This window comes from Dermochelys coriacea, chromosome 5, assembly GCF_009764565.3.
Source record: "Dermochelys coriacea isolate rDerCor1 chromosome 5, rDerCor1.pri.v4, whole genome shotgun sequence".
Classification (NCBI taxonomy): domain Eukaryota; kingdom Metazoa; phylum Chordata; order Testudines; family Dermochelyidae; genus Dermochelys; species Dermochelys coriacea.
The window spans coordinates 25,997,969-26,023,066 of record NC_050072.1 but is presented as its reverse complement, the minus strand read 5'-3'; the positions used below and the strand labels follow the sequence as shown (position 1 = coordinate 26,023,066).

General features: G+C 41.4%; 1 protein-coding gene across 3 annotated transcripts in view; it reads left to right on the top strand.

The window, feature by feature from the left end:
- The window catches only part of RANBP3L (RAN binding protein 3 like), an 89,088-nt gene that overhangs the window by 53,429 nt on the left and 10,561 nt on the right, over positions 1-25,098 (top strand). For all 3 annotated transcript variants that reach the window (XM_043514940.1, XM_043514941.1, XM_038403398.2), the window contains exons 6-15: positions 1,102-1,179; positions 2,459-2,527; positions 3,146-3,291; positions 3,862-3,965; positions 12,882-12,963; positions 13,839-13,941; positions 14,731-14,861; positions 15,874-15,994; positions 16,597-16,739; positions 20,063-20,261. In XM_043514940.1, the coding sequence (XP_043370875.1) occupies positions 1,102-1,179; positions 2,459-2,527; positions 3,146-3,291; positions 3,862-3,965; positions 12,882-12,963; positions 13,839-13,941; positions 14,731-14,861; positions 15,874-15,994; positions 16,597-16,739; positions 20,063-20,261 (1,176 nt within the window). The remainder of the gene's footprint in view (positions 1-1,101; positions 1,180-2,458; positions 2,528-3,145; positions 3,292-3,861; positions 3,966-12,881; positions 12,964-13,838; positions 13,942-14,730; positions 14,862-15,873; positions 15,995-16,596; positions 16,740-20,062; positions 20,262-25,098) is intronic.

Sequence of the window (25,098 nt, the reverse complement as noted above, 5' to 3'; positions counted from 1 at the left end):
CTCCTTTTCTTTTTGCGAATACAGACTAACACAGCTGCTACTCTGAAACCTGTCATTTTGGTTTGAATAATTCCAAGTCAGCAAAACTTTTAAACTTCAAAGTTAGTCTGCAAGTAATGCTCAGTGAGGAATTGTACCTTCCTAAGTCTGAAAAAATATTGGTTTTAAATTAATAGAGGGCCCCAGGTCCATATACGAGTTATTTCCACATAAGGCTGTGGAAAGTCCATGTGTTTCAATCATGAGTTTCCCTGGAATTTTTTGACAAGGTCCAGGAAAAGCAGGATTTCCTACCCTGTGGAAGATGTTCATGGTTCAGCCCCGTGAGCCCAGGGGGACCCATGGAATTGAGAAGCCATGCTGACAAGGGCTTTCCCCTCCAACCTGTTATCATCTGACTTGGAAACCCCTTCAAGGTGGTGGGATTATTTCCACAATATTGAGGGGAACACACACACAAGTCACTGCAGACCGCTGTGTACTGAGCATGTGCAGTAGAAATTCTATTTTAAAATGTGCCATATGCTTTCCTCAGAATTTGGGCCTTAATGTAGGTAAATAATATTAACCCATTTAGTTAAAAGAGTACAATTAATTTAACTTTATCTACCCTTAAAATTACATCTAGATCATTCCTACATCTACTTAGACCTGAACAGCTCCATACAAAAAAAAAAAAGAGTGGTTATAACATGACCAGAATTTGTGTGTCAGAATTTTGCTATAATAATCCTCTTTGCCTGTGCCTGTACTATATTTTTCCCACCTTTCTTCAGTATCATTGGTGGTAGCAACAACAGGAGTACCAATGTAGACTAGCCTCTGGCACTTTAACAACCATGACATCTAGCTCTAATCTGAGAAGATCTAGATGATGGTATGGTCAAAAATGCTGGCAGCTGCCAGCTCTTTCTCTATGCTGAAGCTGCACTAGTGCTAGCAGTGATTGGAAATTCAAAGTCTACGCTACAGAGCGTTAGTAGTTGCCTGATACAGGTAGAGTCCGCTCATCTGTGACAAATACATTTTGCTAACATGAAAAATCCATATTCAGGTACTGTGCTTTGAACAAAGGATAATTTCAGTCTCTTATGTTTTCAGATACAGCACTCTCTCGGAAAAGAATGAGATCATCTTCCTGTACTTCCATCCTTCCTACTTTTCCTCCATCACAGCCAGGTCATTAAAAATATTATTCAGTAAATATTCACATAAAATCAAAAATCAGTAAAATAACAAAATAAAACAGCTTTTTTTGTGGGACTGAGCTAACTGAGCTGGGCCAAGTCAGTATGTCAGAAGGAGAAAGGAACTTTGCAATGTTCAACAAGATGTGTTGGTGATTCAGTAGATGGCATTCGTTTCTCAGTCAATGTTGCACTAATGTCTCCTTGTGCTAGGGAATACTCTGCACATGGGAGAGCTGCTGTTTAGATGGGAGCTGCTGTTTGGATGCAAGCAGCCTATGCCATATGCTACTCTGGGTTGTGCAGAGTCTACTCACTGTTGCAAGTTAGATGTTTTTGAGATTTACAAAGGCTTGTAGCAAGTAGGTGGAAGGTTATATTAACCTATAAAATATTATGTCAAATATTATGGACAGTAAACACAGAATGGAGTTGAAGAAATGGTGTGAGCTAGATGTGTTTGGACTAAAACAGTGATTCGCATATTTATCCATACAGACGCAGCATTTTCCATTCTTGGAATACCCTCTATTCTAGCCAAGATTTAGCAGGGATCACCCTCTCATTTATCAATAAGGGAAGGGCAGGGTGGTCACAAACCCTGACACCTGTTTATGACTCCCAGATTGAAAACCTTTGGATTAAAAGAATTGTTGATGAGGGGTTTCCAAATAATCTGGTAAGGGTACAAAATTGGAATAGCAACAAACTAGAATCATCTTGGAATGGAATGGAGGAGTTCATAAATGGATTATGAGACATGTAATTTTGTCGCACACTATTGATGGGATAAGGCTGACAGCCTTTCTGAACATTTCTGGGTAGCATTTGGAAACCATATAAAAGCAGCAGTGCCACACACTGACCATCATTACAGTTATCATGATGGTCATCACTACCAGCACATGCTGGATCTCCAGCATTTACCATCGTACTCTTGGGTCTCTTTTGCTGATCTGAAAGGATATTCTGACTGGATGACATTATCATGCCTGTGAGCTGTAAAACTAAAGGACAGTTTTGTGGTTAAAGTAGTGGCTGACTCCCAGGATGTCTGGGTTCAATTCCTAGCTCTGTCTTAGAGTTCCTGGGGAAGTCACTCTCCCTGTGCCTAAGTTTCCCCTGCCATAAAATGGGGATCATATTTTCCTTCCTTGAAGAGGTGGTATGAAATAAATTAATGTTTCTGAGATGCTCAGATACTGCAGTGATGGGGGCTGCAGAAATGCATATAAACAATTAAGCACTGTGGATAAACACTTCTTTTGCAGTAAAGAATAACATATTCATGACCTCAGCTCTTCTCCGGAGAAACCATGACATCACAAGAACAGAAAAAGGTAACTATTGTTAATATTGCAATATTTATTAGTTGTTGATCCACAGTGTGCTCAACACTATACAGAGCAGGTAAAACATAGACAGTCCCTGTCCCAGCCACTTTACTCTCTACAGCTGATATTCACTCCCCCGTGCAGAAGGCCTGTATTATAAGCCTGTAAACCACTTAATTCCACTTAAAGCCCTATTTCGAAAACTTAAGTGGTTCATGGGCCATGTTCAGGGCCACTGCTCAGGAATGAATATCATCCTGAATAAAAATTTCTGATACATAATGTTAACAAGAACTGAACTCTGCTGCCAGTGAAGGCAAGGCAAAACTCCTGTTGACTTCCAGGGGTGCAGGATCAAGCTTCATATAATCAGAAGATGGATTTATCACAATCAGTGCAGATTTATTTTATTAAATATTACATCACTCCTTTATTTGGCAGGGTTTTTAGAAGGGACTTAAAACAGGAAAGGGAAGCAGGTATTAACAATAACACTTAAATACAATTAAGTTAAAACTCCACAGCACATCCACATTATGAGTCAGAAGAAGCACGACTAAAATGTGTTGTTTAAATGTAAAGGAAAGATTGCATATATTAACCTTTTATTTTGTATTTTGCAAGGACCCTCATCACCAATTCAGCAGTGGACTGTCATAAGACCTGCCATTTTACAGCCACCACAGTCTCAGATATGTGAGGAAAGAAGGCAGATGTGCACTGAAAATACGCGGGCATCTTCCAAAGCTAAAGAGAAAGCAAATATTCAGGTAAAATGTAACTTCAATGTCAAATATACATGTCTGGGTTTTTTCCATGTGCCTGAGCTTTAATAATATTTCACTGAAATTAACTATTTTACAGGGAAGTCTTCAGTATTAGTTTAATTCTGTTCCCATTGAAGTCAACAGGAGTTTTGCTTTTGACTTCAGTGGAGCAATTGTGCCAATGCTGAGCACTTTGAAAAATCCAGCCCTTGCTAAACTACCCATACAGCAGATGAGTGTGCAGATGCTGTAAATTTGTAATTCAATCTGAATTTGGGGTAGAGGGTTGGAAAAGCTTTACTTTGTAGGGATTTTTTTTAAAATATCTGGTTAGGAATTGCACTGGCTTGCTTCACACAGTAAACATGGGCCTGTCTCTGCAAACCACCACATGAATTATCTTAACTCATGCAAGTGGACCCATCATGCATGGGCTTACTCTTGTCAGTAATACTTTCTCGCATGCATTTAGCTTTGCAGGCCCTAATTTCTGGTAAAACAATTTATAGTGCAAGATGAGCCACAATTAATTTTTTCCAACATTTCTGAATTGATCATATTAATTGTTTCCAGTTATCTAAAGAAAGCTCTCGTTGCCCAGCAGAGAATTCAGCAAGTTCTGAGACAACAGTGAGGCCATCTATCTCCTTGCACCTTACTAGCCCTAAAACAATAGGGTAAGTTAGTCAGTGTTGTGGGTTTTTTAATGTGTACCTAGAGAATAGTAAGTGTTTGGTTTCGTCCTCTAGCTTGTTACTCTATGTGTCTGTGTAGCTGATAGGTGAAAAAATGCACACATCGGCCAAAAAGGAAATAAAGGCTTATGGGCAGATAATAACTTGAACTTTTCCTTACACCTCTGGATGAGTTACCTGGACTTAAAGGGTATGTCTACCCTGTAGCGTAAACCCTGGGTTAGTGGGATTCAAGTCAGCTGACCTGTGTTGGAGAACCCAGGGCTTAAGTGTCTACACTGGATGACCTTGTAAACTGGAGTAATAGTAATAGGATGAAATTTTAATAGTGATAAGTGCAAGGTTATGCAGTTAGGGATTAATAACAAGAATTTCTGTTCTAAACTGGGGATGCATCATTTGAAAGTAACAGAGGAGGAGAAGGACCGTGGAGTATTGGTCGATCACAGAATGACTATGAGCCACCAGTGTGATATGGCTGTCAAAAAAACTAATGCGGTCTTGAGATGCATCAGGCGAGGTATTTCCAGTAGAGACAAGGAGGTGTTAGTACCATTATACAAGGCACTGGTGAGACCTCATTTGAAATATCGTGTGCAGTTCCCATGTTTAAGAGGGATGAATTCAAACTGAAACAGGTACAGAGAAGGGCTACTAGGATGATCCGAGGAATGGAAAACTTGTCTTATGAAAGGAGACTCAATGAGCTTGACTTGTTTAGCCTAACTAAAAGAAGGCTGAGAGGAGATATGATTGCTATCTATAAATATATCAGAGAGATAAATACCATGGAGGGAGAAGAATTACTTAAGCTCAGTACCAATGTGGACACAATAACAAATGGATATAAACTGGCCATCAGGAAGTTTAGACTTGAAATTAGACGAAGGTTTCTAACCATCAGAGAAATGAAGTTCTGGAACAGCCTTCCAAGGGAAGTAGTGGGGGCAAACGACATATCTGATTTCAAGACAAAGCTTGATAAGTTTATGGAGGAGATGATATGATGGGATAGCCTAATTCTGGCAATTAATTGATCTTCCACTACTAGCGGTAGATATGCCCAATGACCTGTGATGGATGTTAGATGGGATGGGATCTGAGTTACTACAGAGAATTCTTTCCTGGGTGTGTAGCTGGTGAGTCTTGCCCACATGCTCAGGGTTTAGCTGATAGCTATATTTGCGGTCAGGAAGGAATTTTCCCCTAAGGCAGATTGGCAGAGGCCCTGGGGTTTTTTTGCCTTCCTCTGCAGCGTGGGGCACGGTCACTTGCTGGAGGATTCTCTGCACCTTGAAGTCTTTAAACCATGATTTGAGGACTTCAATAGCTCAGACATAAGTTAGGGGTTTGTTACAGGAATTGGTGGGTGAGATTCCATGACCTGCATTGTGCAGGAAGTCAGACTAGATGATCATAATGGTCCCTTCTGACCTTAAAGTCTATGATTCTAACCCTACCTTAAGGATTTTCTAACCTGGGCTTCAGTTTGGGGCTCTGGCATCCATAATGCAGCATATAGACCTCAGTCAAACCATCCATATCCCAGGCTCCCTAGTGCCCTCCTGAAACGTGGCCACTCTAACCTGTTGTCCATGGTGCACTGTGGGAAAACTTTACTGCCCACCCTGCATGTTACAGGAAGGTTGAACAGCCCAACAACACAGCCAGCTGAGCAACATAGAGGAGATCCCTTTTCAAGAAGTTGTCTGGCTTGCACTTTCACTCTTGAGACAGGAAACAGGCAGAGCTTCCATGAGGCACTAGTGGACATTTCAGCAACGTTTTCTGACCCACCAAATGCACGAGATGGACCAGGAGGAAGAGGTGAGCCATTTCCCCCTGAATGGACCTATGACAGCAAGGAACCACTGAACACTCAGCCAGAAAGTGCACTTACCACAGCTGGAACTAGATGCATACAGGCAACAACATTCAGGGATGCTCTGTGCTCCTACGTTATGAACTTCCATAACCCCATGGAAGAGGGGGAATAGTATCTCTATGAATCTGCTTGTGGGAGTTAAGGGGCTAATTGATTTGGGGGTACACTGCGTGGGGAAGGGTGCAGACTTGATCGTCATGCAATGTACTTATGAATGACATGCTGAATTATGAATTGGGGATAGAATGGGGGATGATTCACAGTATGGATTCACATCAGGAAGTTATTGATGTGAGACTTGCTGTACCTAACTGTATAGAGGAATAGCATTTGCATAGTAATTCCTAATTGTTCCTGATCATGTGTTTAGCTTTGTTATTTCAAATCATGATTGTATGATGAGATGCAGTATAGCAATAAACTTTCCTGATGACATAAAAGGCTTTACTTATAAATGTGTTAACACAGTGCAACAGTCACCCATTGCCATTAAACCACTGAAACAGTGACAAAAGAACATTTCCAAAACAAACAAATGAAGTGTGTGAACCAGTGCAAACACAACAGAATCACCCTACCACTGCATGTCCCCTGGCCTCTGTTCTCCTTTCTCTTTTTTCCTTGTTTTCTGTGCACTTGGTGCCGAGGCAGAGGTATCAGTGGGAGAGGGGGCAAGATGGAGAGCTATATAGTGTTTAGTTGTCCTGCACAGCTGCTTTTGGGGCCTGATTGCATGAGTCACCCACATGTGGAGTTTTCCAAGTTGTTGTTTCTGGACTGAGAATACGTTGCAGAGGAATCAGGCGATGGTGTGGGAGAGGCATCAGGAACCGATAATCTTGCAGCCCTGACTGAGATGAGCTGCTCAAACAGTTCTCTCTGCTGAGCTCTATGCTCCTCCCTTAGCTGCCATTCCTGTTCCAGGAACTGTGAAGCAAGTGCCTACTCCTTTGCTAAAACCCTGTCCTCAAGCTGTGTGGTAAGCCTCAGCCTTTCCTCCTGCCTCTTGGCAAGCTTCTTCTCCAATATTAAGTCCCTCTGCTTCTGGTACTGGACCTGCTGGTTGGCCCACTCAAGAAATTCGTCCAAGTTCACCATGGAAACGCTCTTCTTGGAACAGTTTGTGAAGGTACACTGGGCCAGGCTCGTACTGCACTGAGGTTGAGCTGTGGAGATATAGCAGCCAGTAGAGGTCAAGGGGCCTGCAATAGGACAAGACACTGAAGGTTATTGTCTCAAATAGCTCACTGGAGGAGCACAGAATTAATGCTTGTGGAATTTCAAGGACATAAAATGTTACATTCAAAACTGAACTGCGATATATTGTGAAAGGGATGCTTCAGTCCACAGAATGTCCCTGGGCACAGCCCGGTTAATCGCAGTTACAGTAGTACACAGACAATGGTATGTTAAAAATTCCAAGTTGCTTTTGTTTTACAAAAAAATCCTAACTACTTGTGTTGGGGGTGGGAGGCCGGTCAGTGGCCTTACAACAAAAGGTTTTTACTATCATTTCAAGTCTTTCAAATTTTGGATGACATAACTGTGAGGCAAACCCAAACTAGAGCTACTCACTCAGCTGCCCCTCCAATGGAGCTGAATTGTGTCACCGCTCAGGATGCAATAATTTAGCTTCACTGATTTACTTTTCCAGCAGTGAATCAACCATCAGGCATGCAGCAGCAACCTCTCCCTGAACCGAGCCTGGGTCAGATGACCTCCAGGCTCAGGTATTTCTCCAACCCCCCCAGATCAGTCTGTGAAATAGCACTACCTGGCCAGGAACCCTCCTGCTTCCTTGCAGTGTATCAGACTCTCGAGACTCCCAGCTGGCTCTTGATCCTGTTCCTGCCCCAGCCTTGCCTGAACCCTGTTCCTAGTCCTTGCCCTACTCTGACTTTGCCCTGTTACGAACATGTTCCAGCTTTGCCTCCACCTCTTGACTTTCCCTGGACCCTTGAACTCTGACTATCCGGCATTGACCTTTGGCCTGTGTCTCCACCCTGGCTATGGTACTGACTTGGTTTGTCTCTGGTCTCTGACCACCTGGCTTCAACCCCTAGCTTGAACCTGGACTTTTGCTCTGGTGTTGATTCTGGCTTGTCTACAGCCTCTGATCTTGGTTCTGACCCTGGCCTGTCCCTGGATCTTGATTCCAGTGTCACCCTTGGCCCAGGCCCAACACTACATCCTGCTTTGACTGCACTCTGACCACTAGGCCTAATTACTGGAAGGTAGTGCTTGACGATAACTGTTCTTGTGGTGCCCTATAGACAAAGGAAGATGTTTATTCTAAGCTGCTATTGGAAAATCTGCAGTGTATGCATCCAAAGTATTCAAACAAAAAGTGACTGAACAGCACATCTGTGAGTGGAGTGGGTTGGTCAGCTACTGAGGTGTCCCTGGAAAATGCGTCCTTCTCTGCAATGGGACTACTGATCTGGAGTTCCTGCTTCAGGAAAAGTTTGCAGCTATCAGCATTTGGGAGTGGGTCATAATCCATGAGGGAATCAACAGGATGCTGTGTTAGCTTCCACATGGCTTACAGAGCATCACAGCCTTCCCCCTCCCTGCCCCCCAGCACTTTTCTGAACAAAAAATTCAAACCCCGGTCATACTTGGGACAAATGATTTTTGTCACCTAATGGACTACCTCTCACTGAAATGGGCTAGTTTTGGAAGTGGAACACACTTCCCCAAACACACACAGAGAGTTCAGTGTTTCCAGGCAACTCCACAGACTGTTGAGTGATTATAGAGCAGAAAACTTAAAGGCATGGCAATGTAATGTTGTTGTTGTTTTTAAGAAACAGGAATGGCCCTAGCAAAAATCTGTGCCTTTCTGGTAAAAATACACTTTAAAGATGTTCTTTATTGTTGGCATTTCCCAGTCGCCATGTTGAATTCCACGTGGTGGCAGGGAGTGGGGATGCCAAGGCACTGGGATACAATCCACCAGTAGTGGATACATGCTGCTAGCTGGGGAGTCTCATAACTTTTGCAGTAGTTCTTAGAGTGGAAATCCCTCTAATTCTGTAGCAATACATTTTAAATTGGAGGCAGAAACTTTCCAGGCTCAGGGGCAGCTTCTGTCCCTTCCATGTCTGCTGCAGGCTCGGCAGTGAGCTGTTCCATGTGGGGACATAAAACAGCTCCTCTGAGTATGGACCCAGAATTTGCTGCTGATCCTGTTCTAAAGCATGATCTGGGACTGGTTTCAGCAAGAGAATTACTTCATGGTCCTCACTTGATCATAGAATCAGGCTTGGAAGGGACCTCAGGAGGTCATCTAGTCCAACCTCCTGCTCAAAGGAGGACCAATCCCCAACTAAATCATCCCAGCCAGGGCTTTGTCAAGTCTGACCTTAAAAACTTCTAAGGAAGGAGATTCCACCACCTCCCTAGGTAACGCATTCCAGTGTTTCACCACCTCCTAGTGAAAAAGTTTTTCCTAATATCCAACCTAAACCTCCCCCACTGCAACTTGAGACCATTACTCCTTGTTCTGTCATCTGCTACCACTGAGAACAGTCTAGATCCAACCTCTTTGGAACCCCCTTTCAGGTAGTAAAGCAGCTATCGAATCCCCCTCATTCTTCTCTTCCACAGACTAAACAATCCCAGTTTCTCAGTCTCTCCTCATAAGTCATGTGTTCCAATCCCCTAATAATTTTTGTTGCCCTCCGCTGGACGTTTTCCATTTTTTCCACATCCTTCTTGTAGTGTGGGGCCCAAAACGGGACACGGTACTCCAGATGAGGCCTCACCAATGTCGAATAGAGGGGAACGATCATGTCCCTCAATCTGCTGGCAATGCCCCTACTTATACATCCCAAAATGCCATTGGCCTTCTTAGTTACAAGGGCACACTGTTGACTCATATCCAGCTTCTCATCCACTGTAACCCCTAGGTCCTTTTCTGCAGAACTGCTGCCTAGCCATTCGGTCCCCAGTCTGTAGCGGTGCATGGGATTCTTCCGTCCTAAGTGCAGGACTCTTCACTTGTCCTTGTTGAACCTCATCAGATTTCTTTTGGCCCAATCCTCTAATTTGTCTAGGTCCCTCTGTATCCTATCCCTACCCTTCAGCGTATCTATCTCTCCTCCCAGTTTAGTGTCATCTGCAAACTTACTGAGGGTGCAATCCACACCATCCCATCAGTCCCCAGGCTGGATTCTGAGGCCAGCAGGGCACCATCCTGGCTGACCAGGTCATCATGCACCATGGTTGACTCTGTATTGGGTGCAGTACCCAGCATCCAGTCAAACACCTCATAAAATGGGCACAATGTTGGCAAGTTGTCTGAGGTGCGGTTCTGGTCCCTGGTCCTCTAGTACTCGCTTTTGAGCAATCCAGTCTATTCCCCGAATTGGTCAGTGATCCAGTAAATTTGCAAAGCTGCCAGCTTGTTTGATATCTTCAGGTATGCATGATCATTCCTGGTATTTTTACTGAAGGTCACAGTTTTACTTGCCTCACACCAGATATTCACCAAAGTCTGGGTGCATTCCCATGACCATGAAGCTGCCTGCTTTGCAAAAGGCTTGTTCTGTTCAGTCTCCATTGCAAACACAGAAGCCACTCGAATGGTGTCTTTGCAGCTTAGAATCATACAACCATAGGGTTAGAAGGGATCACAAGGGTCATCTAGTCTAACCCCCTACCAAGATGCAACATTTGTTGTGCCTAAGCCATCCAAGACAGATGGCTATCCAGTCTCCGTTTCAAAACCTTCAGTGAAGGAGCTTCCGCAACCTCCCTAGGCAGTCTGGTCCATTGTCCTACTGTTCTTACAGTTAGGAAGTTTTTCCTGAGATTTAATCTAAATCTGCAATGTTGTAGTTTGAACCCATTGCCTCTTGCCTGACCTCTGTGGCACAAGAGAACAGCTTTTCTCCATCCTTGTTATGGCAGCCTTTCAAGTATTTGAAGACTGCTATCCTATCCCCCCCCCCTTAATCTTCTCCTTTCCACACTAAACATACCCAGTTCCTTCAGCCTGGTTCATATGGCTTGCATTACATCCCTTTTATCATCTTTGTCACTCACCACTGGATTCTTTCCAGTTTCTCTACATCCTTTCTATACACTGGTGATCAAAATTGGACACAGGACTCCACTGAGGCCTAACCAGTGCTGAGTAGAGCGATACTATCACCTCCCGTGACTGCTCTGTTGATGCAACCAAAAATTGCATTTGCTTTTTTTGTAACGGCATCACATTGCTGACTCACTTTGAGGTTGTGATCCACCACAACTCCCAGATCCTTCTTAGCAGCGATGCTGACAAGCCAGTTATCCCCTATTCTGTATTTGTGCATTTGGTGTTTCTTCCCCCAGTGTAGCAAACTTACATTTGTCTTTGCTGAATTTCATTTTGTTGTCTGCAGCGCAGTTCTCCAATTTATCAAGATCCCTCTGAATTTTAGCTCTATCCTCCAAAGTATTGACAAACCCCCTTAACTTTGTGTCATCTGCTAATTTGGTCAGTCTGTTCTCTACACCTACATCCGGGTCATTAATAAAGTTGTTAAACAACATTCTACCCAGAACAGATCCCTGTGGAACCACACTTGAACCCTCCCTCCAATGTGACATCATTCCATTAATGGTTATTCTTTGTTTGTGGTTGTATAACGAATTATGTATACACTTAATGGTAGTTCTGCCAAACCCACATTTCTGCAACTTATTTATCAGAATGTCATGTAGGACTGTGTCAAAAGCCTTGCTAAAGTCCAGGTATATTATGTCCACCACATTCCCCCTATCCACCAAACCAGTTACCCTGTCAAAGAAGTCAAACTAGTTTGACATGATTTGTTTCTTAGTAAATCCATGCTGTCTGCTTGTGATTACCCCTTCATCCTCCAGATATTCACTAATTGAATGTTTTATACATTTCTCTAGTAGCTTCTCAGGTATTGAAGTTAGCTTGACTGGTCTACAGTTCCCCGGCTCCTCCTTTCCCCCCTTTTTAAAGATGGGCACTACATTAGCCCATCTCCAGTCTTCCGGGACCTCTTCTGTCATCCATGAGTTTGCAAATATTGCTAGTGGCTCCGATATTTCGACAGCTAGTTCATTCAGTACCCTGGGGTGAACAGCATTAGGCCCGTTGACTTGAATTCATTCAAATTGGTCAAAATATCTCTGACATGTTCTTTACTTATCCTGATCTGCATCTCTTCCTTTTAGTGGTTAGAAGAAAATGACTCGCTGAGCTGTTGCTGTACGCCAAGTGGGGGCCTCCATTTTCAACTGAGTCTATTAGAGATTTTTGCAATAGAGAGGACAAAAGAAGATGGCCTGTGGGATTATGGGATACTTTTGGCAGACTCCCAGGACGCAAGTTAAGCAGGGCTGCATCTATACTTCAAAGCACTAGAGCTTGAACCCTGGGTCATGGCTTGGCACTGGCTTCGACCCTCCATCCCTGCAGGGTCCTAGAACCCTAGGTCTAAGCCTGAGTCTGAGAGATTTGTTTGTAGATGGAAGGAGGATTTGGGCTCAACCCAGAGTCTGAACCCACGCTTACATTGCAGCATTGACATAACCTATATCTAGGTATGCTGAAGTAAGCTTTGCGCCTGCCCCCTATGTTCCCCAAGCAGATGGACAAGGAGTAGATGAAGAAGATAGGGGAGAGGGTGGGTTTGATGGCCGGCACAGCTAAGCCGACACGGGGAGGGTAGCAGTTTGCTGGAGTAAGAGGAAGTAGGGAGAGAAGTGTGCCTCTTTGATGCAGGATTCTTTCCCTATACTGCTCCTGGGGTGCTGCAACAGTGGCTTGTGGCTTTGCCACTACCTAGGCTTTAAGGAACAATCTCATTATTCCACATGAAATACAATGTATCTCCCTAAATTCCTTTAATGATGTATTCTCTGTGGTTCCCAGTAGGCCAATATTTTTGCTTTAATGTAGGATTTGGAAAGGTAAATGTATGCAGTTATACATATTATATTTGCATCTCTTACAAAGTCTAATTGATATTTTTCACATATTCCTCTAGAAATCAGCCAGTTGAAGATGTAACTTTTTTAAACAGAAATTCTACTTTTGTGTTTGGAGAAAACATGGTAGAGAGAGTTTTGGTAAGATTTGTAAATATTGAAATTTTTTCTTTTTTCTTGTTTCTAAAAAAGTTGGCATTTGAATGCTGAGGTCACATTTTCAAAGATGCTCACCTAAATTGTGACCACAACACTTGTCTTATGTTCATACAAAGCCCCCCATCCTGTAGATGCTTATGCACATGAGTCATCGCTTTGAAGTCAAGTCATGTGAGTAAAGTTAAACATGTATTGCTGTTCACGGGATTGGTCCAAAATGGGTAATTATATATGTCAGTTCATCTGTAAAGGCAATTACTTGTTGGGTATGCTCGGCTGGCTTGTGCGCACATTTCATGGGCACAACTTAGGTGGCCCAAATTTTAGATTTGGCCCTTCAGTAGGAAAATCAGTTCTAGTAATTTTCTGTTATAGCACAAACCATTTCAGATTTTTTAACATTCAGAGCTGTAGGCTTTCTCCCCTCTGACTCCCAAGAAAATATTTGATTAGCAGTATACAGATATATAGGAGATGTGAACAATGAGAAAACTGTAACTCTGCAGAATCTGCTAAATGTAATAGTTTAAAATATCTCAAAGTGATTATTTCTAAATTCTGCAATGCCTTTTTAAAATTTTTGGTATATATGGTGATCAGTAAAATGAGGAATTAATTTGGAAAGATACCTGGTAAACAAAGTTCCACTATTGACTGAAATACCAAACACTTATTTATTTATATCCTATGTCAGTAATTGCATGTAGGAGTAAAGTTTGCATGTTAACCTATTATTTCAACTAATCTTCACCCCTGCTGTGTATTTTATGATTCAATATATTCCTGATCTTTCAGCTTGCTGCTTATATAAACATTACAATTTCTTAATCTGTTTTCCTTGTTTCTTCAATTTTTAGAGTCCTCAAAAATCTCCCAAGCTGCATAATGAAACTGATCTATGCAAGAGAGAAATAACATCCACAGATGCCAAAACTTTTCATATTGGTTATTCACATACAAGTAAGCATTACTAGTTAGCAAACAAATACAGTGAGGCTCTACCAATAGGTCAATTTCAGTGCATCATAGAGGATATCAAATTAGTGGTGGTCAGTAATTATCATTTATTTACTTTAAAGTTATCCAGTCATTAGTATACTATTGGGATGTCCACCATAAATTTAAGTGTCCAGAAAGCAACTGCCATTTGGTTTGTGACTCAAAACTAGAGCTAGATTATCATCATAGCGAATGATTTATTATTTGATTAATTTAGATTATTTTTTATTTGTAAGTTTTCCTTGAATAGCCTTAGAGTTTTACAAATTTATTTGTTATCCAAAACTGTGTGGTGATTACTTTGTGAACACATTTCAGCCTATAGTTTGTTTATGAACAAGTCACTTCAGCTACAATTTTAGCATGTTGTTATTTCCTGCTGAATATTCACACCGCTCTTATTACCATTATGATTTATGGGACTTATGTTTTTCATGACTATGACTTTGAGCAGCAATATCCCAAAATAATTTGATTTGGAAACTCAACTATTAACTAGTTAGGGTTTGATCCTGCTAGTTGTTCCTTGTGGACAGACCAATGTGCCTATACAGAAACACTGGGTCGTGATCTAATTCTTTAAAAAAATACGCTGGAATGCCTGAAGTTTTATTAAAATGTTAACTGATATCTAGCACTAAGAGGAATGTACAAAGACCTAGACCATACAAATAGACATACCGTTGACATACTAAAACATTCCCGCTGTAGAAATTTTTGAATTTTCTATTGTTTTTATTTCTCCTTTAGAAACGTTTTTTGCCAAGAAGTCAACACTAATTGAATCAGCTGCAGCTTACATTTCCAAACCAGCACAGAAATATTTGTTAGATAAAGTTGAAGTTATAACAGGGGAAGAAGCAGAACATAACGTGTTGCAGGTATATTTTCCTAAAGACTGCATGATGAGCCTTTTCACTTATGTTTGGAAAGCACATTATGGTCTACTGTAACTGTCTTCACAATAAGTCACAGGTTTCAGAGTAGCAGCTGTGTTAGTCTGTATTTGCAAAAAGAAAAGGAGTACTTGTGGCACCGTAGAGACTAACAAATTTATTAGAGCATAAGCTTTCGTGAGCTACAGCTCACTTCATTATGCATCCGATGAAGTGAGCTGTAGCTCACGAAAGCTTATGCTCTAATAAATTTGTTAGTCTCTACGGTGCCACAAGTACTCCTTTTCTTTTCACAATAAGTCAGTGTTCCCTAACACCAATAAATAAAACCCCAAATTATAAGTACTCTTAAAGTTACTTTATAAACACAAAGGCTTGATTTTTTTTTAACTAAGGAATTATCAAAGTAAGTGGTTTTATAATAAAACTAAGGTACATTGTTGTAATTTTAGGCCAGCACGATAAATCTTGCTCCTCGAGATTCTTAAAACTCTTTATTTTCTTGGCAAATTAACACTTGCATATATTACAAAAATCTAAAAATGGAAAGAAATACAATTGTAAGATTGAATCCACTCTCCCATCCATTTGTGGGAAATTTGTACGTGGATGGGTCATTAGCTTCAATTTATGACAGTACTGGTACAATGGGTTGCATGAAACTTCTGATATCAGTGATGTCATAGGATGATGCATTCTAGGACATCGTCAGGAAATATGGAGATGCTGGTGGATTTCACAGAGAAGGATTAAAATAGAAAAGGTAAAAGTGAAATGTATTTCTATGCTAAACTTTCCCCATAGTAGATTAGTAGAGGTACTCAACATAAATCTGGGGTTAGTGCAATTTTCATTTCACTTTTAAAATTTGTCTTAATTTTATGCAAACTGTAAAGTAAAAAGTTATAGCACAGAGACATCAAACGTATAAACTGCATTCTCTGGCACAACAGAATTCAGATCTGTTGACGTTTTCCATAACATTTTCCCCTTTTAGATCAGTTGCAAGCTTTTTGTATTTAATAAACTCTCACTATCCTGGACTGAAAGAGGAAGAGGATCCCTGAGGCTTAATGATACTTCAAGCAATAAACATGGAACATTACACTCAAGGCTAGGTAAAAATTAGTTCCACTTCTTAATCATACTCTCTTAATCATTTGCTATAGTCAATTGGATATCACATCATTGTAATCCTGCAACCAGGTTTGTTTATATCTATATCCAGTTGCTCAAAGCCTCTTCATTATTACTCTATAAAGTTAGCTACCTTCTAAACATCCCTAGCCACTGCAGCTTTTGTGAGCTGCAGGTACTCACAAATATCACTAAGCACTATGTATTCTGCTTCCAGATTTCTTTAGCACTAGTTCTCTCTTTTCTGACGTGGCTTTTCCAGAGGTGCTTCTTCTTCCAAGTGACTTATGGGATGTTCTGTTTATTGAGCAGTAGTTTCTTATACTTTATTGTGTAGTTTTGAAAGATTGTTTCATTATATCATATGGCAAAAAGTATAAAATATTGAGAGAAACTTTAAAAATATGAAATCATAATAAAGAAATTTAAACCCCCACCTCTTTCAAAATGTTGGGTTATAAATCCCCTGAAATGCAAAGTTAATGGAAATATGATTTTATAGCAGTACTGAATAAATCTGCTGTAACAACAGGGAGGTTTCAATCGCCATGTAATGTCTAATATGTAAGCCTTCCTGTTTTAGTTATGCGAAATCAAGGCAGTTTGAGATTGATTCTCAACACCAAACTCTGGACTCAGATGGCGATAGAAAGAGTAAATCGCAAGAGTTTGTGCATCACTGCGACAGACCTAGAAGATCATTCTGTTAAAGTATTTCTAATACAGGTAAGAAAAAATTGAAAAAGGACAAGTGTCTAGAACTTGGCAATTTAGCTCAGATTCCTTGTTCTAGCAAGCCTCCTTCTGGTAAAAAGTGTAAGGCTATAACATGTACAGAATTACCATTGAGGTCAATTGCTGTTTTTTGTGCAAAAAGCTGAAGGTCTGATATGGCCCAAGGAGCTAACCAGATCACTGTATTAGACAGCCAGCAGGGGTCACTAAAGCAATGGTATACAAGTTGTTCCCAAACTGTGGTCTGTGGACTATCAGTGATCTATGGAACTGGCTACTCCATGATGCTAAATAACATTAAAAGATGCCTAAAATATATCAACACACTTTCCTGATTTTTTTCCTTCTGTGTCGAAACAATTGCTATAGTTGCCACAGGGATATTATTCAAAGTGATCGTTGTGGTTGATGGTGGGTCCAGGCAATCATGACTAGAAGGGCAGTTGGTCCACAAGAGTCGCCAATCTAGTCCAGTGTCCTGTCTTCCGAAAGTGGGAAGTACCACAAGCTTTACAGGGAATGTTCCGAACAAGGCAATTATCGAGTGATCCACCCCCAGTTGTTCAGTCCTAGCTTCTGTCAGTCAGAGGCTTCAGGACACCCAGAGCATGGGGTTGCATCCCTGGCAAACTTGACTAAGAGCCATTGATGGACCTATCTTCCATGAACTTATCTCATTCTTTTTTGAACCCAATTATAGTTTTGGCATTCACGCTATCCCCTGGTAATGGTTGACTATGCATTGTGTGAAAAAGTACTTCCTTATGTTTGTTTACTAGGCAGCAGGTTTAATTTCATTGGGTGACTCCTCATCCTTTTCTTATGTGAAGGGGTAAATAACACTTCCTTATTCACTTTCTCCAGACCATTTGTGGTTTTATAGGCCTCTATCATATCCCCCCTTTAGTCATCTATTTTCTAAGATGAACAGTCCCTGTTTTTTAACCTCTTCTTATAAGAAAGCTTTTCCATACTAGGGTGACCAGATGTCCCGATTTTATAGGGACAGTCCTGATTTTGGGGTCTTTTTCTTATATCAGCTCCTATTACCCCCCACCTCTTGTCCCGATTTTTCACACTTGCTGTCTGGTCATCCTATTCCATACTCCTAGTAATTTTTGTTGTCGTTTTTCTAATACTAATATATCTTTTTTGAGATGTGCTGACCAGAACTGCATGTAGTATTCAAGGTGTGGGGCATACTATGGATTTTATATAGTGGCGCTATGATATTTTCTGTCTTACTATCTCTATCAGTTTCCTAATGGTTCCTAACACTGTTAGTTTTCTTGTCTGCTGCTACACATTCAGCAGCTTTTTTTCAGAGAACTATCCAAGATGACTCCAAGATTTCTTTCTTCAGTGGTAACAGCTAATTTAGATCCCATCATTTTGTATGTATAGATGAGATCGTTTTCCCCAATGTGCACTGCTTTTGCATTTATCAACATTGAATTTCATCTGCCATTTTGTTGCCCAGTCATCCAGTTTTGTGAGATCTCTTTGTAACTCTTCAGTCAGTTTTAGACTTAACTCTCTTGTTGTGTAATTTTGTATCTTCTCGAAACTTTGCCACATCACTGTTTACCTCCTTTCCCAGATCATTTATGAATATGTTAAACAGTGCAGGTCCCCGTACAGATCCTGCTATTTATCTCTTTACATTGTGAAAACTGACCATTTATTCCTACACTTTGTTTTCTATATTTTAACCAGTTACTGTCCATGGGAGGACCTTCTCTTATCCCATGACTTCTTACTTTACTTAAGAGCCTTTGGTGCGGACCTTGTCAAAAGCTTTCTGAAAGTCTAAGTACACTATATCAACTGGATCATCCATGTCCACATGCTTGTTGACACCCTCAAAGAATTCTAATAGATTGATGAGGCACGACTTCCCTTTACAAAAGCCATGTTGACTCTTCTCCAACAAATCATGTTCATCTGTGTGTCTGATATTTCTGTTCTTTACTATAGTTTCAATCAATTGCCTGCTATTAAAGGTAGTCTGTAATTGCCAGGATCAGCTCTGGAACCTTTTTTAAAAATTGTCAAATTAGCTATCCTCCATTCATCTGATATAGAGGCTGACTTAAGTGATAGGTTATGTACCCCAGTAAGCAGATCTGCACTTCCATATTTGAGTTCCTTCAGAACTCTTGGATGAATACCATCTGGTCCTGGTGACTTAATTTATTTTTAATTTATCAATTTGTTTCCAAACCTCCTCTGTTGACATCTCAATCTAGGATAGTTCCTCAGATATGCCTAAAAAAAATGGCTCACCCATGGCTCAGGTTCAAAGATATATGAACAAGTTAGAGAACCAATGAAAAAGGCAGCTACTTGAGTTTAATCTACAACATTTGCAACCCTAGGCTGACTTTGTCCCTGAAAAGCTGCATATTCCTGACAAATTACTCAGTTTACTGCTGAGTTAATTTCTGCTGAAACACCAACTCTGAATTGCTCTCAATGGCTTTCTTTTGTGCATGGCTATGGTGAAAGGAAAGTTTTTGGCTGCTGCAGATGTGAGCAGCATGGAAGAATAGCCAGATACTCTACTGCTTTGCATCTCTTGCAGTCACTTACACCTGTGCAAAGTGAGTATAAATTGGGTATAAAACTACCAGATCAGACTAGTATCTTTCTACTCCGAATTTGTACAGGTGTAAATGAATCCACATGGTGCAAAGCAGTGGATATCAGGCCCCAGAAGATCATGTGCTTTCAACTACCCTCTGGTAATGATTTCCTTCCAACTTTACCAGCAGAGTTCCTGGCACCTTTTCATTTGTTAATCAGAGAGAATTTATTTTTGGTTATTAATTCTGTTTTTACTTACTTCTAACCAGAAATATTACTATGAATTTTCACAATCCATATATGTTTTATTATTGTCAGAAGTACATTTTGTTACTGAGGAGTTGCACAGAGTCAAGACTATTAAGTATTCAATAAAAAATGAGTTTTATTCACTAGATGAATCATAATTTTTGTTTTAAGGTTGCATCCATTATATCAATAAGGAAAACAGCCAACAATTATTTTTTAACAAATTCTAAAACACAGACCATTAAGACAAACTTAATATTTGTATTTACGTTGATTTTCTCAAAAAGTTACTAAATTGGAATCTTACATACGTTTTTTTGACTCTGAAGGACAATAAGTGTCTGATGTAGGGATTTTAGCTCTTTTCAGTCCTTTTGAAATCTCTCCCCTTTACATCTGCACTTCAGTGGTTGGTTGGGATGCAGTCAGAGTTATTTTGCAGTTATTTTCAATGGTTGTATGCACTTTATTTTCTACAGGCAAGTTCAAAAGATACTGAGTACCTGTATGTAGCAATACATCACCGTCTTGTTGCACTGCGAAGCTTTGCTGAGCAAGAATTGGATGCAAATCAGGTTGACACAGAGCCAGAAACAGCCTTTCGTTCATTAAACTGTGATAGTGACGATGATGATGAAGAAGATGAAACAATAACTCAAGTGAGCAGCAATGAATCAGGTAAGTAGAGTTTTTCCTGGGGCTTTTGTGCTCCTTTGAACTTCTCTTGGTGCCCTGAGAATCCCATTTATACTCCCTTTTATTAACCTCTACTTTCCATCCAAGTGCCTATGTTATGGTGACCCTCTCTCCAGCACTGAAGTAGGGTTTTAATATTTTGACAGGCTTGTGTCAACCGTGCCAAATTTTTTTAAAACAAATAATCAGAGTAGTCTTTTGACACAGGAATGAGTGTCAGGATATCTGAGTTAAAAATTTTCAAGCTTAAAGTTAAGGCTCCTAAATCCAGACTTGGATATCTCAGTTAAAGTAGTCTGTAGTGCTGAGCTCAATTTACACTTACTTCATTGGAAGTTGAGTCCAATTATACCGGTTCTGCATACAGCTTATGGTCATAAAAATGGTCATTAGAACCAAACTTATGTAATGGCTGATTTCTTTTAAACACCAACCTATGCTGACAGACTGTAACAGTCATTTATGAATGGTAAAACTGGTTGACAATGCAAGCACCAGGAGATTTTATATTGTTACAGGACATTAACAACTTTGATAAAGTGATAGATTCTGTCTACCAGGAGATTTGTGGGGCTAGGTTTAATCTGCTTTCACCAGTGGAACAAAGACTACAACCCTCACTGGTAAAGAGTCCACCTAAAGCAAGGTGGATTGGAGCAGGATGCTCACAAATCCCACTCCAGTGGCAGTTAGCATAGCCCATAAAGTGGCTGGGGTCAACTGTGGAGAAGTCAAGGGACTCTAGAGATACAGTGGCCAGAGCTGAAAGTTGCCTTTCCTTAGTGGAAGGCAGGCACTGTGCTGCCCAAGTGGGGAGATTCACCCCAGGAGAGCTGCCATTGTGCATGTAGGGGTTGTAAATTGCATCTACGTTCTCTCTCAGGAGGAATACGGCAGTGATGTTTGAATTATCATCAGCCACATGACACTTTTCCTTCCAGTGGAGCTGCAGGCTGTTCCCTTTTTAGTTGTTAAAAGAACTATTCAGCAAGGATCATATCACATACAAATAACAGTTTTGAGTGACTGTTTACTTTAGGAAATAAACATGCATTTTTTCCTGTTAGCAAGAATATGACAGTTTACAATACTTGTTCCCATAATCATTTGTTGTATCTCTATAATATTCAGTTCACAGAACAACACATGCCATTATTATAAAACAAAACTTTTTTTCAAGTATCCATTTGCAAATATTATTCCATTATACAAATGGGGAAAATGTTAGTTTTTGGGGTTTTTTTACATTAATACATTTGGTATACAGAATTAATTTAAATGAGTGCCAGGACTTTAGAGCTGGTAAAATAATTGAAAATATTAACATTAAGCACTTTTCCAAATGACTTAACATGAAAACTCACTTGCTATCCCCAAATAGTTAAACCCCCTCTGTGTTCTTCCAAAAATAGTCTCCATTGGCTTTAAGAAGAGTTTTTGTTAATATGAAAATGTCATGTGAAGCTGGATTCCTTTCCGGAATCATTGACAATAAGGACTTCTAGTTCTTGCACAAAGCCGAGATGAAAAGTAATGTCAAAAAGGTATAGGACAGTGGATTTACATTCAAAGACTTCTGATGCAGAAGCTGAGATAGCAAGTGACAAATAGAATCTGAGATCTGTGTTTTAGGAGCACAAAAAAAAGAGAACAATACCCTTCTGCTGGTTACTCCTGGATCCTTAATCTAAACCTCTGTCTTTCATGTACAAGTGATCATTGATAGTAGTACTCAGTCCCTTTCAACAAATCTTTGGGTGGCCTCTAGCATTTACTGCTTTACCTTCATCTCTCCTGTTATCCTTATACCCATTAGATCTTCATCTTGCATAGGTTTTGCCTTCCAGTATTCTGTCCCCACTTTACACTCACACAGTCACATCTAGTCATGCAACCCAATCTTGCAGCACACTCACCCCTGGAACTCCATTTCTAAAATGATTCATGGTGCCCTGCTCTCTCACAAGCAGTTAGTATTTGGCTCACTTGTAGCTCTTCTGGTTGAAATACACAGTAAGCAGTTTCTTTTAACAATGTGTAGAAAACTGAGGATTGCATGAAGTACTACTTTCAAAAACTGATAGGCTAGATGCTCAAAGTGCAGTAAATTCTCAAAATTTCCCTTTATCTTTCTCTCAAAGTTTTTTCTGATCTGCAGAATACAATGTTCTCCATCACTGGCTACACGCAGATACAAACTGGCTTTGTATCTGGGTGTACAAACTGGTTTTGTTTACATACTTGGGGCCTCATTCTGGGCTCACGGATTCATAGATTTTAAGGCCAGGAGGGATCACTGTAGTTCCTGCATAACTCAGGCCAAAGAACCTCACCCAGTAATCTCTGCATCAAGCCCATGACCCCAACCTAATGAGCCCCACATCTCCTGCACCTGGACCACCCTAATGAGCCCCCCACACTTGAACTCGCACCCCACTGAGCCCCAACCAGCTGCACCCAGACCCATACCTCCCCCAGCACCCAGATCCTCTCACTGAGACCCAACCACCTTCATCTGGACCCTATTGTAGAGTCCCATTGCCCTTGCACCTAGAACCCCCAATGATCCCCTGTGCATCCATTTTCCCCCAATGAGCCACCTGCACCCAGATTGTCCCACACAGAACCCTCTTACCCCACACCTGGATCCCCCTACATTTAGCCCCTCCACATTTGGATCCTGCTGGGATGAGCCTGCCTGCCCACACCTGGTGCAGAAAGGCAGGGTCCCAGGGTGTTCTGAGGCAGGCCCAGCCCTTGCAGTGTGTCTTGGTCAGGGCAGCCTCACCATCGAGTCCCTGATCTCCCACCTCCGTGCAGGGGCGGGGGCAGGACGCCAATTGATCTCCCACCTCCATGCAGCCAGTGGCCTGTGCCCCCCACTGCCATGCTGGAGCCTCCACATTTTACTTCTGGGGGCGTTCTGTGCCAAAAAGGTAAAAAAAAAATTGCAAAATTCTGCAAATTGTAGTTGTCAAAATAACACTACATAATCACACCAGTTTCAATTATTTTGGTAATTTATTTCAAAATACCTGTCAACAAGTATGTCTGTAACAATACAGACACACAAAAATTTTCCCCCAGGAGTAAAGAGTTAAAGAACTCCCTATGATGACCCTGTTCCTGCTTCTCTGCCCCCTTTCCCACTTCAGAGCTCAACCGGGAGGCCAGACACCCACAACCCCTCCCTTCCCCCGAGCTCAGCCATGGCCCCCCCTCACCCCAGATACCCGCACCCCCTCCTTTCCAGAGCCCAGCCATGGGCCCCTCCCAGTTCAGACACCCATTCCTCTCCCCTCAGAGCCCAAGGATTCGGAGGGAGAAACAGCCTGATGCTCAGTCTCACAGGCTTGCACTGAGTTTCCTGTGTGCCACCCACTCCTTCCCTCAGGGCATGCTGGGAACTGCAATTGCCAGGAACCCTCTAGCTCCCTTCCCTTCCCCCCCAGCAGTGTCTTTGGTGTGTGAGCTGGGCTCTGCCGAGTCCAGTGGCCCCTAGTTGCAGCTAGCAGCACTGCAGCCTATTTCTGTGTGGAAAAGGAAGTTCTTTTCTGCAAAGTTAATTTCTGCAAAATTCTGCATTGTGCAGTGGCACAGAATTCCCCCAGGAGTGGCATTTTATTTATTGACAAATAAAATTTACAGAATATTGTGTGCAGAATTTTTATTTTTTTGGTGTAGAATTCCCTCAACAGTAGTGTGTCTGTTCTTTGGAAAGATGCACCTTTTCCCAGCAGCTCTCCCTCAACTGCTTTCCATGTTTTACCAGTTCAGGAAAGCCCTCCTCTCCTCTGCCAGCTGAGTCATTTGCATTCTCACAGACAACTGCTGCCTGGAAGTTTCCTGGCTGGCAACTCCTTCACTATCACAGACATGGGAGCTGCATCTCTATTTAAAGAGACACAGTTACTTCCACAAGCATATCAGGACTGATTCCCTGGAAAACTGGGACCTGGTTTGGGTTACCCTCCGTTACCCTTTTCTCTATCCCCAAGAGGGATATTCCCTCCAAAAGGTCAGTTATTCAATTCCCTCTCTGAACCTGAGTCTCAGGCTGCATGCCTGAGTCCACTCTGTCCTGGGCATCCTCTCCCAAGTGACTAGTGAGGAGACATTCTCCCACTATTCTTTCCCCAGTTTCCTTCTTTGGGCCCCCCCTAGAACACTCTTTCTGTGCACTCTAGAGTGGGATCTATCCTGTGTTTAGCTGCAAAATGCTGGTAGCTAATACCCTTATCAAGGTTCCTTCCCCATTCTCAACTCTAGGTTGCAGATGTGGGGACCTGCATGAAAAACCCCCTAAGCTTATTTTTACCAGCTTAGGTTAAAACTTCCCCAAGGTACAAACTATATTTTACCTTTTGTCCCTGGACTTTATTGCTGCCACCACCAAGCATCTAGCAAATATAACAGGGAAAGAGCCCACTTGGAAACATCTTTCTCCCCAAAATCCCCCCAAGCCCTACACCCCCTTTCCTGAGGAAGGCTTGATAAAAATCCTCACCAATTTGCATAGGTGAACACAGACCCAGCCCCTTGGATCTTAAGAACAATGAAAAAGCAATCAGGTTCTTAAAAGAAGAATTTTAATTAAACAAAAAGTAAAAGAATCACCTCTGTAAAATCAGGATGGTAAATACCTTACAGGGTAATCAGATTCAAAACATAGAGGATCCCTCTAGGCTAAACCTTAAGTTACAAAAAGACACACAAATAGGAATATAAATTCCATTCAGCACAACTTATTTTATCAGCCATTTAAACAAAACAGAATCTAACGCATATCTAACTAGATTGCGTACTGACTTTTTACAGG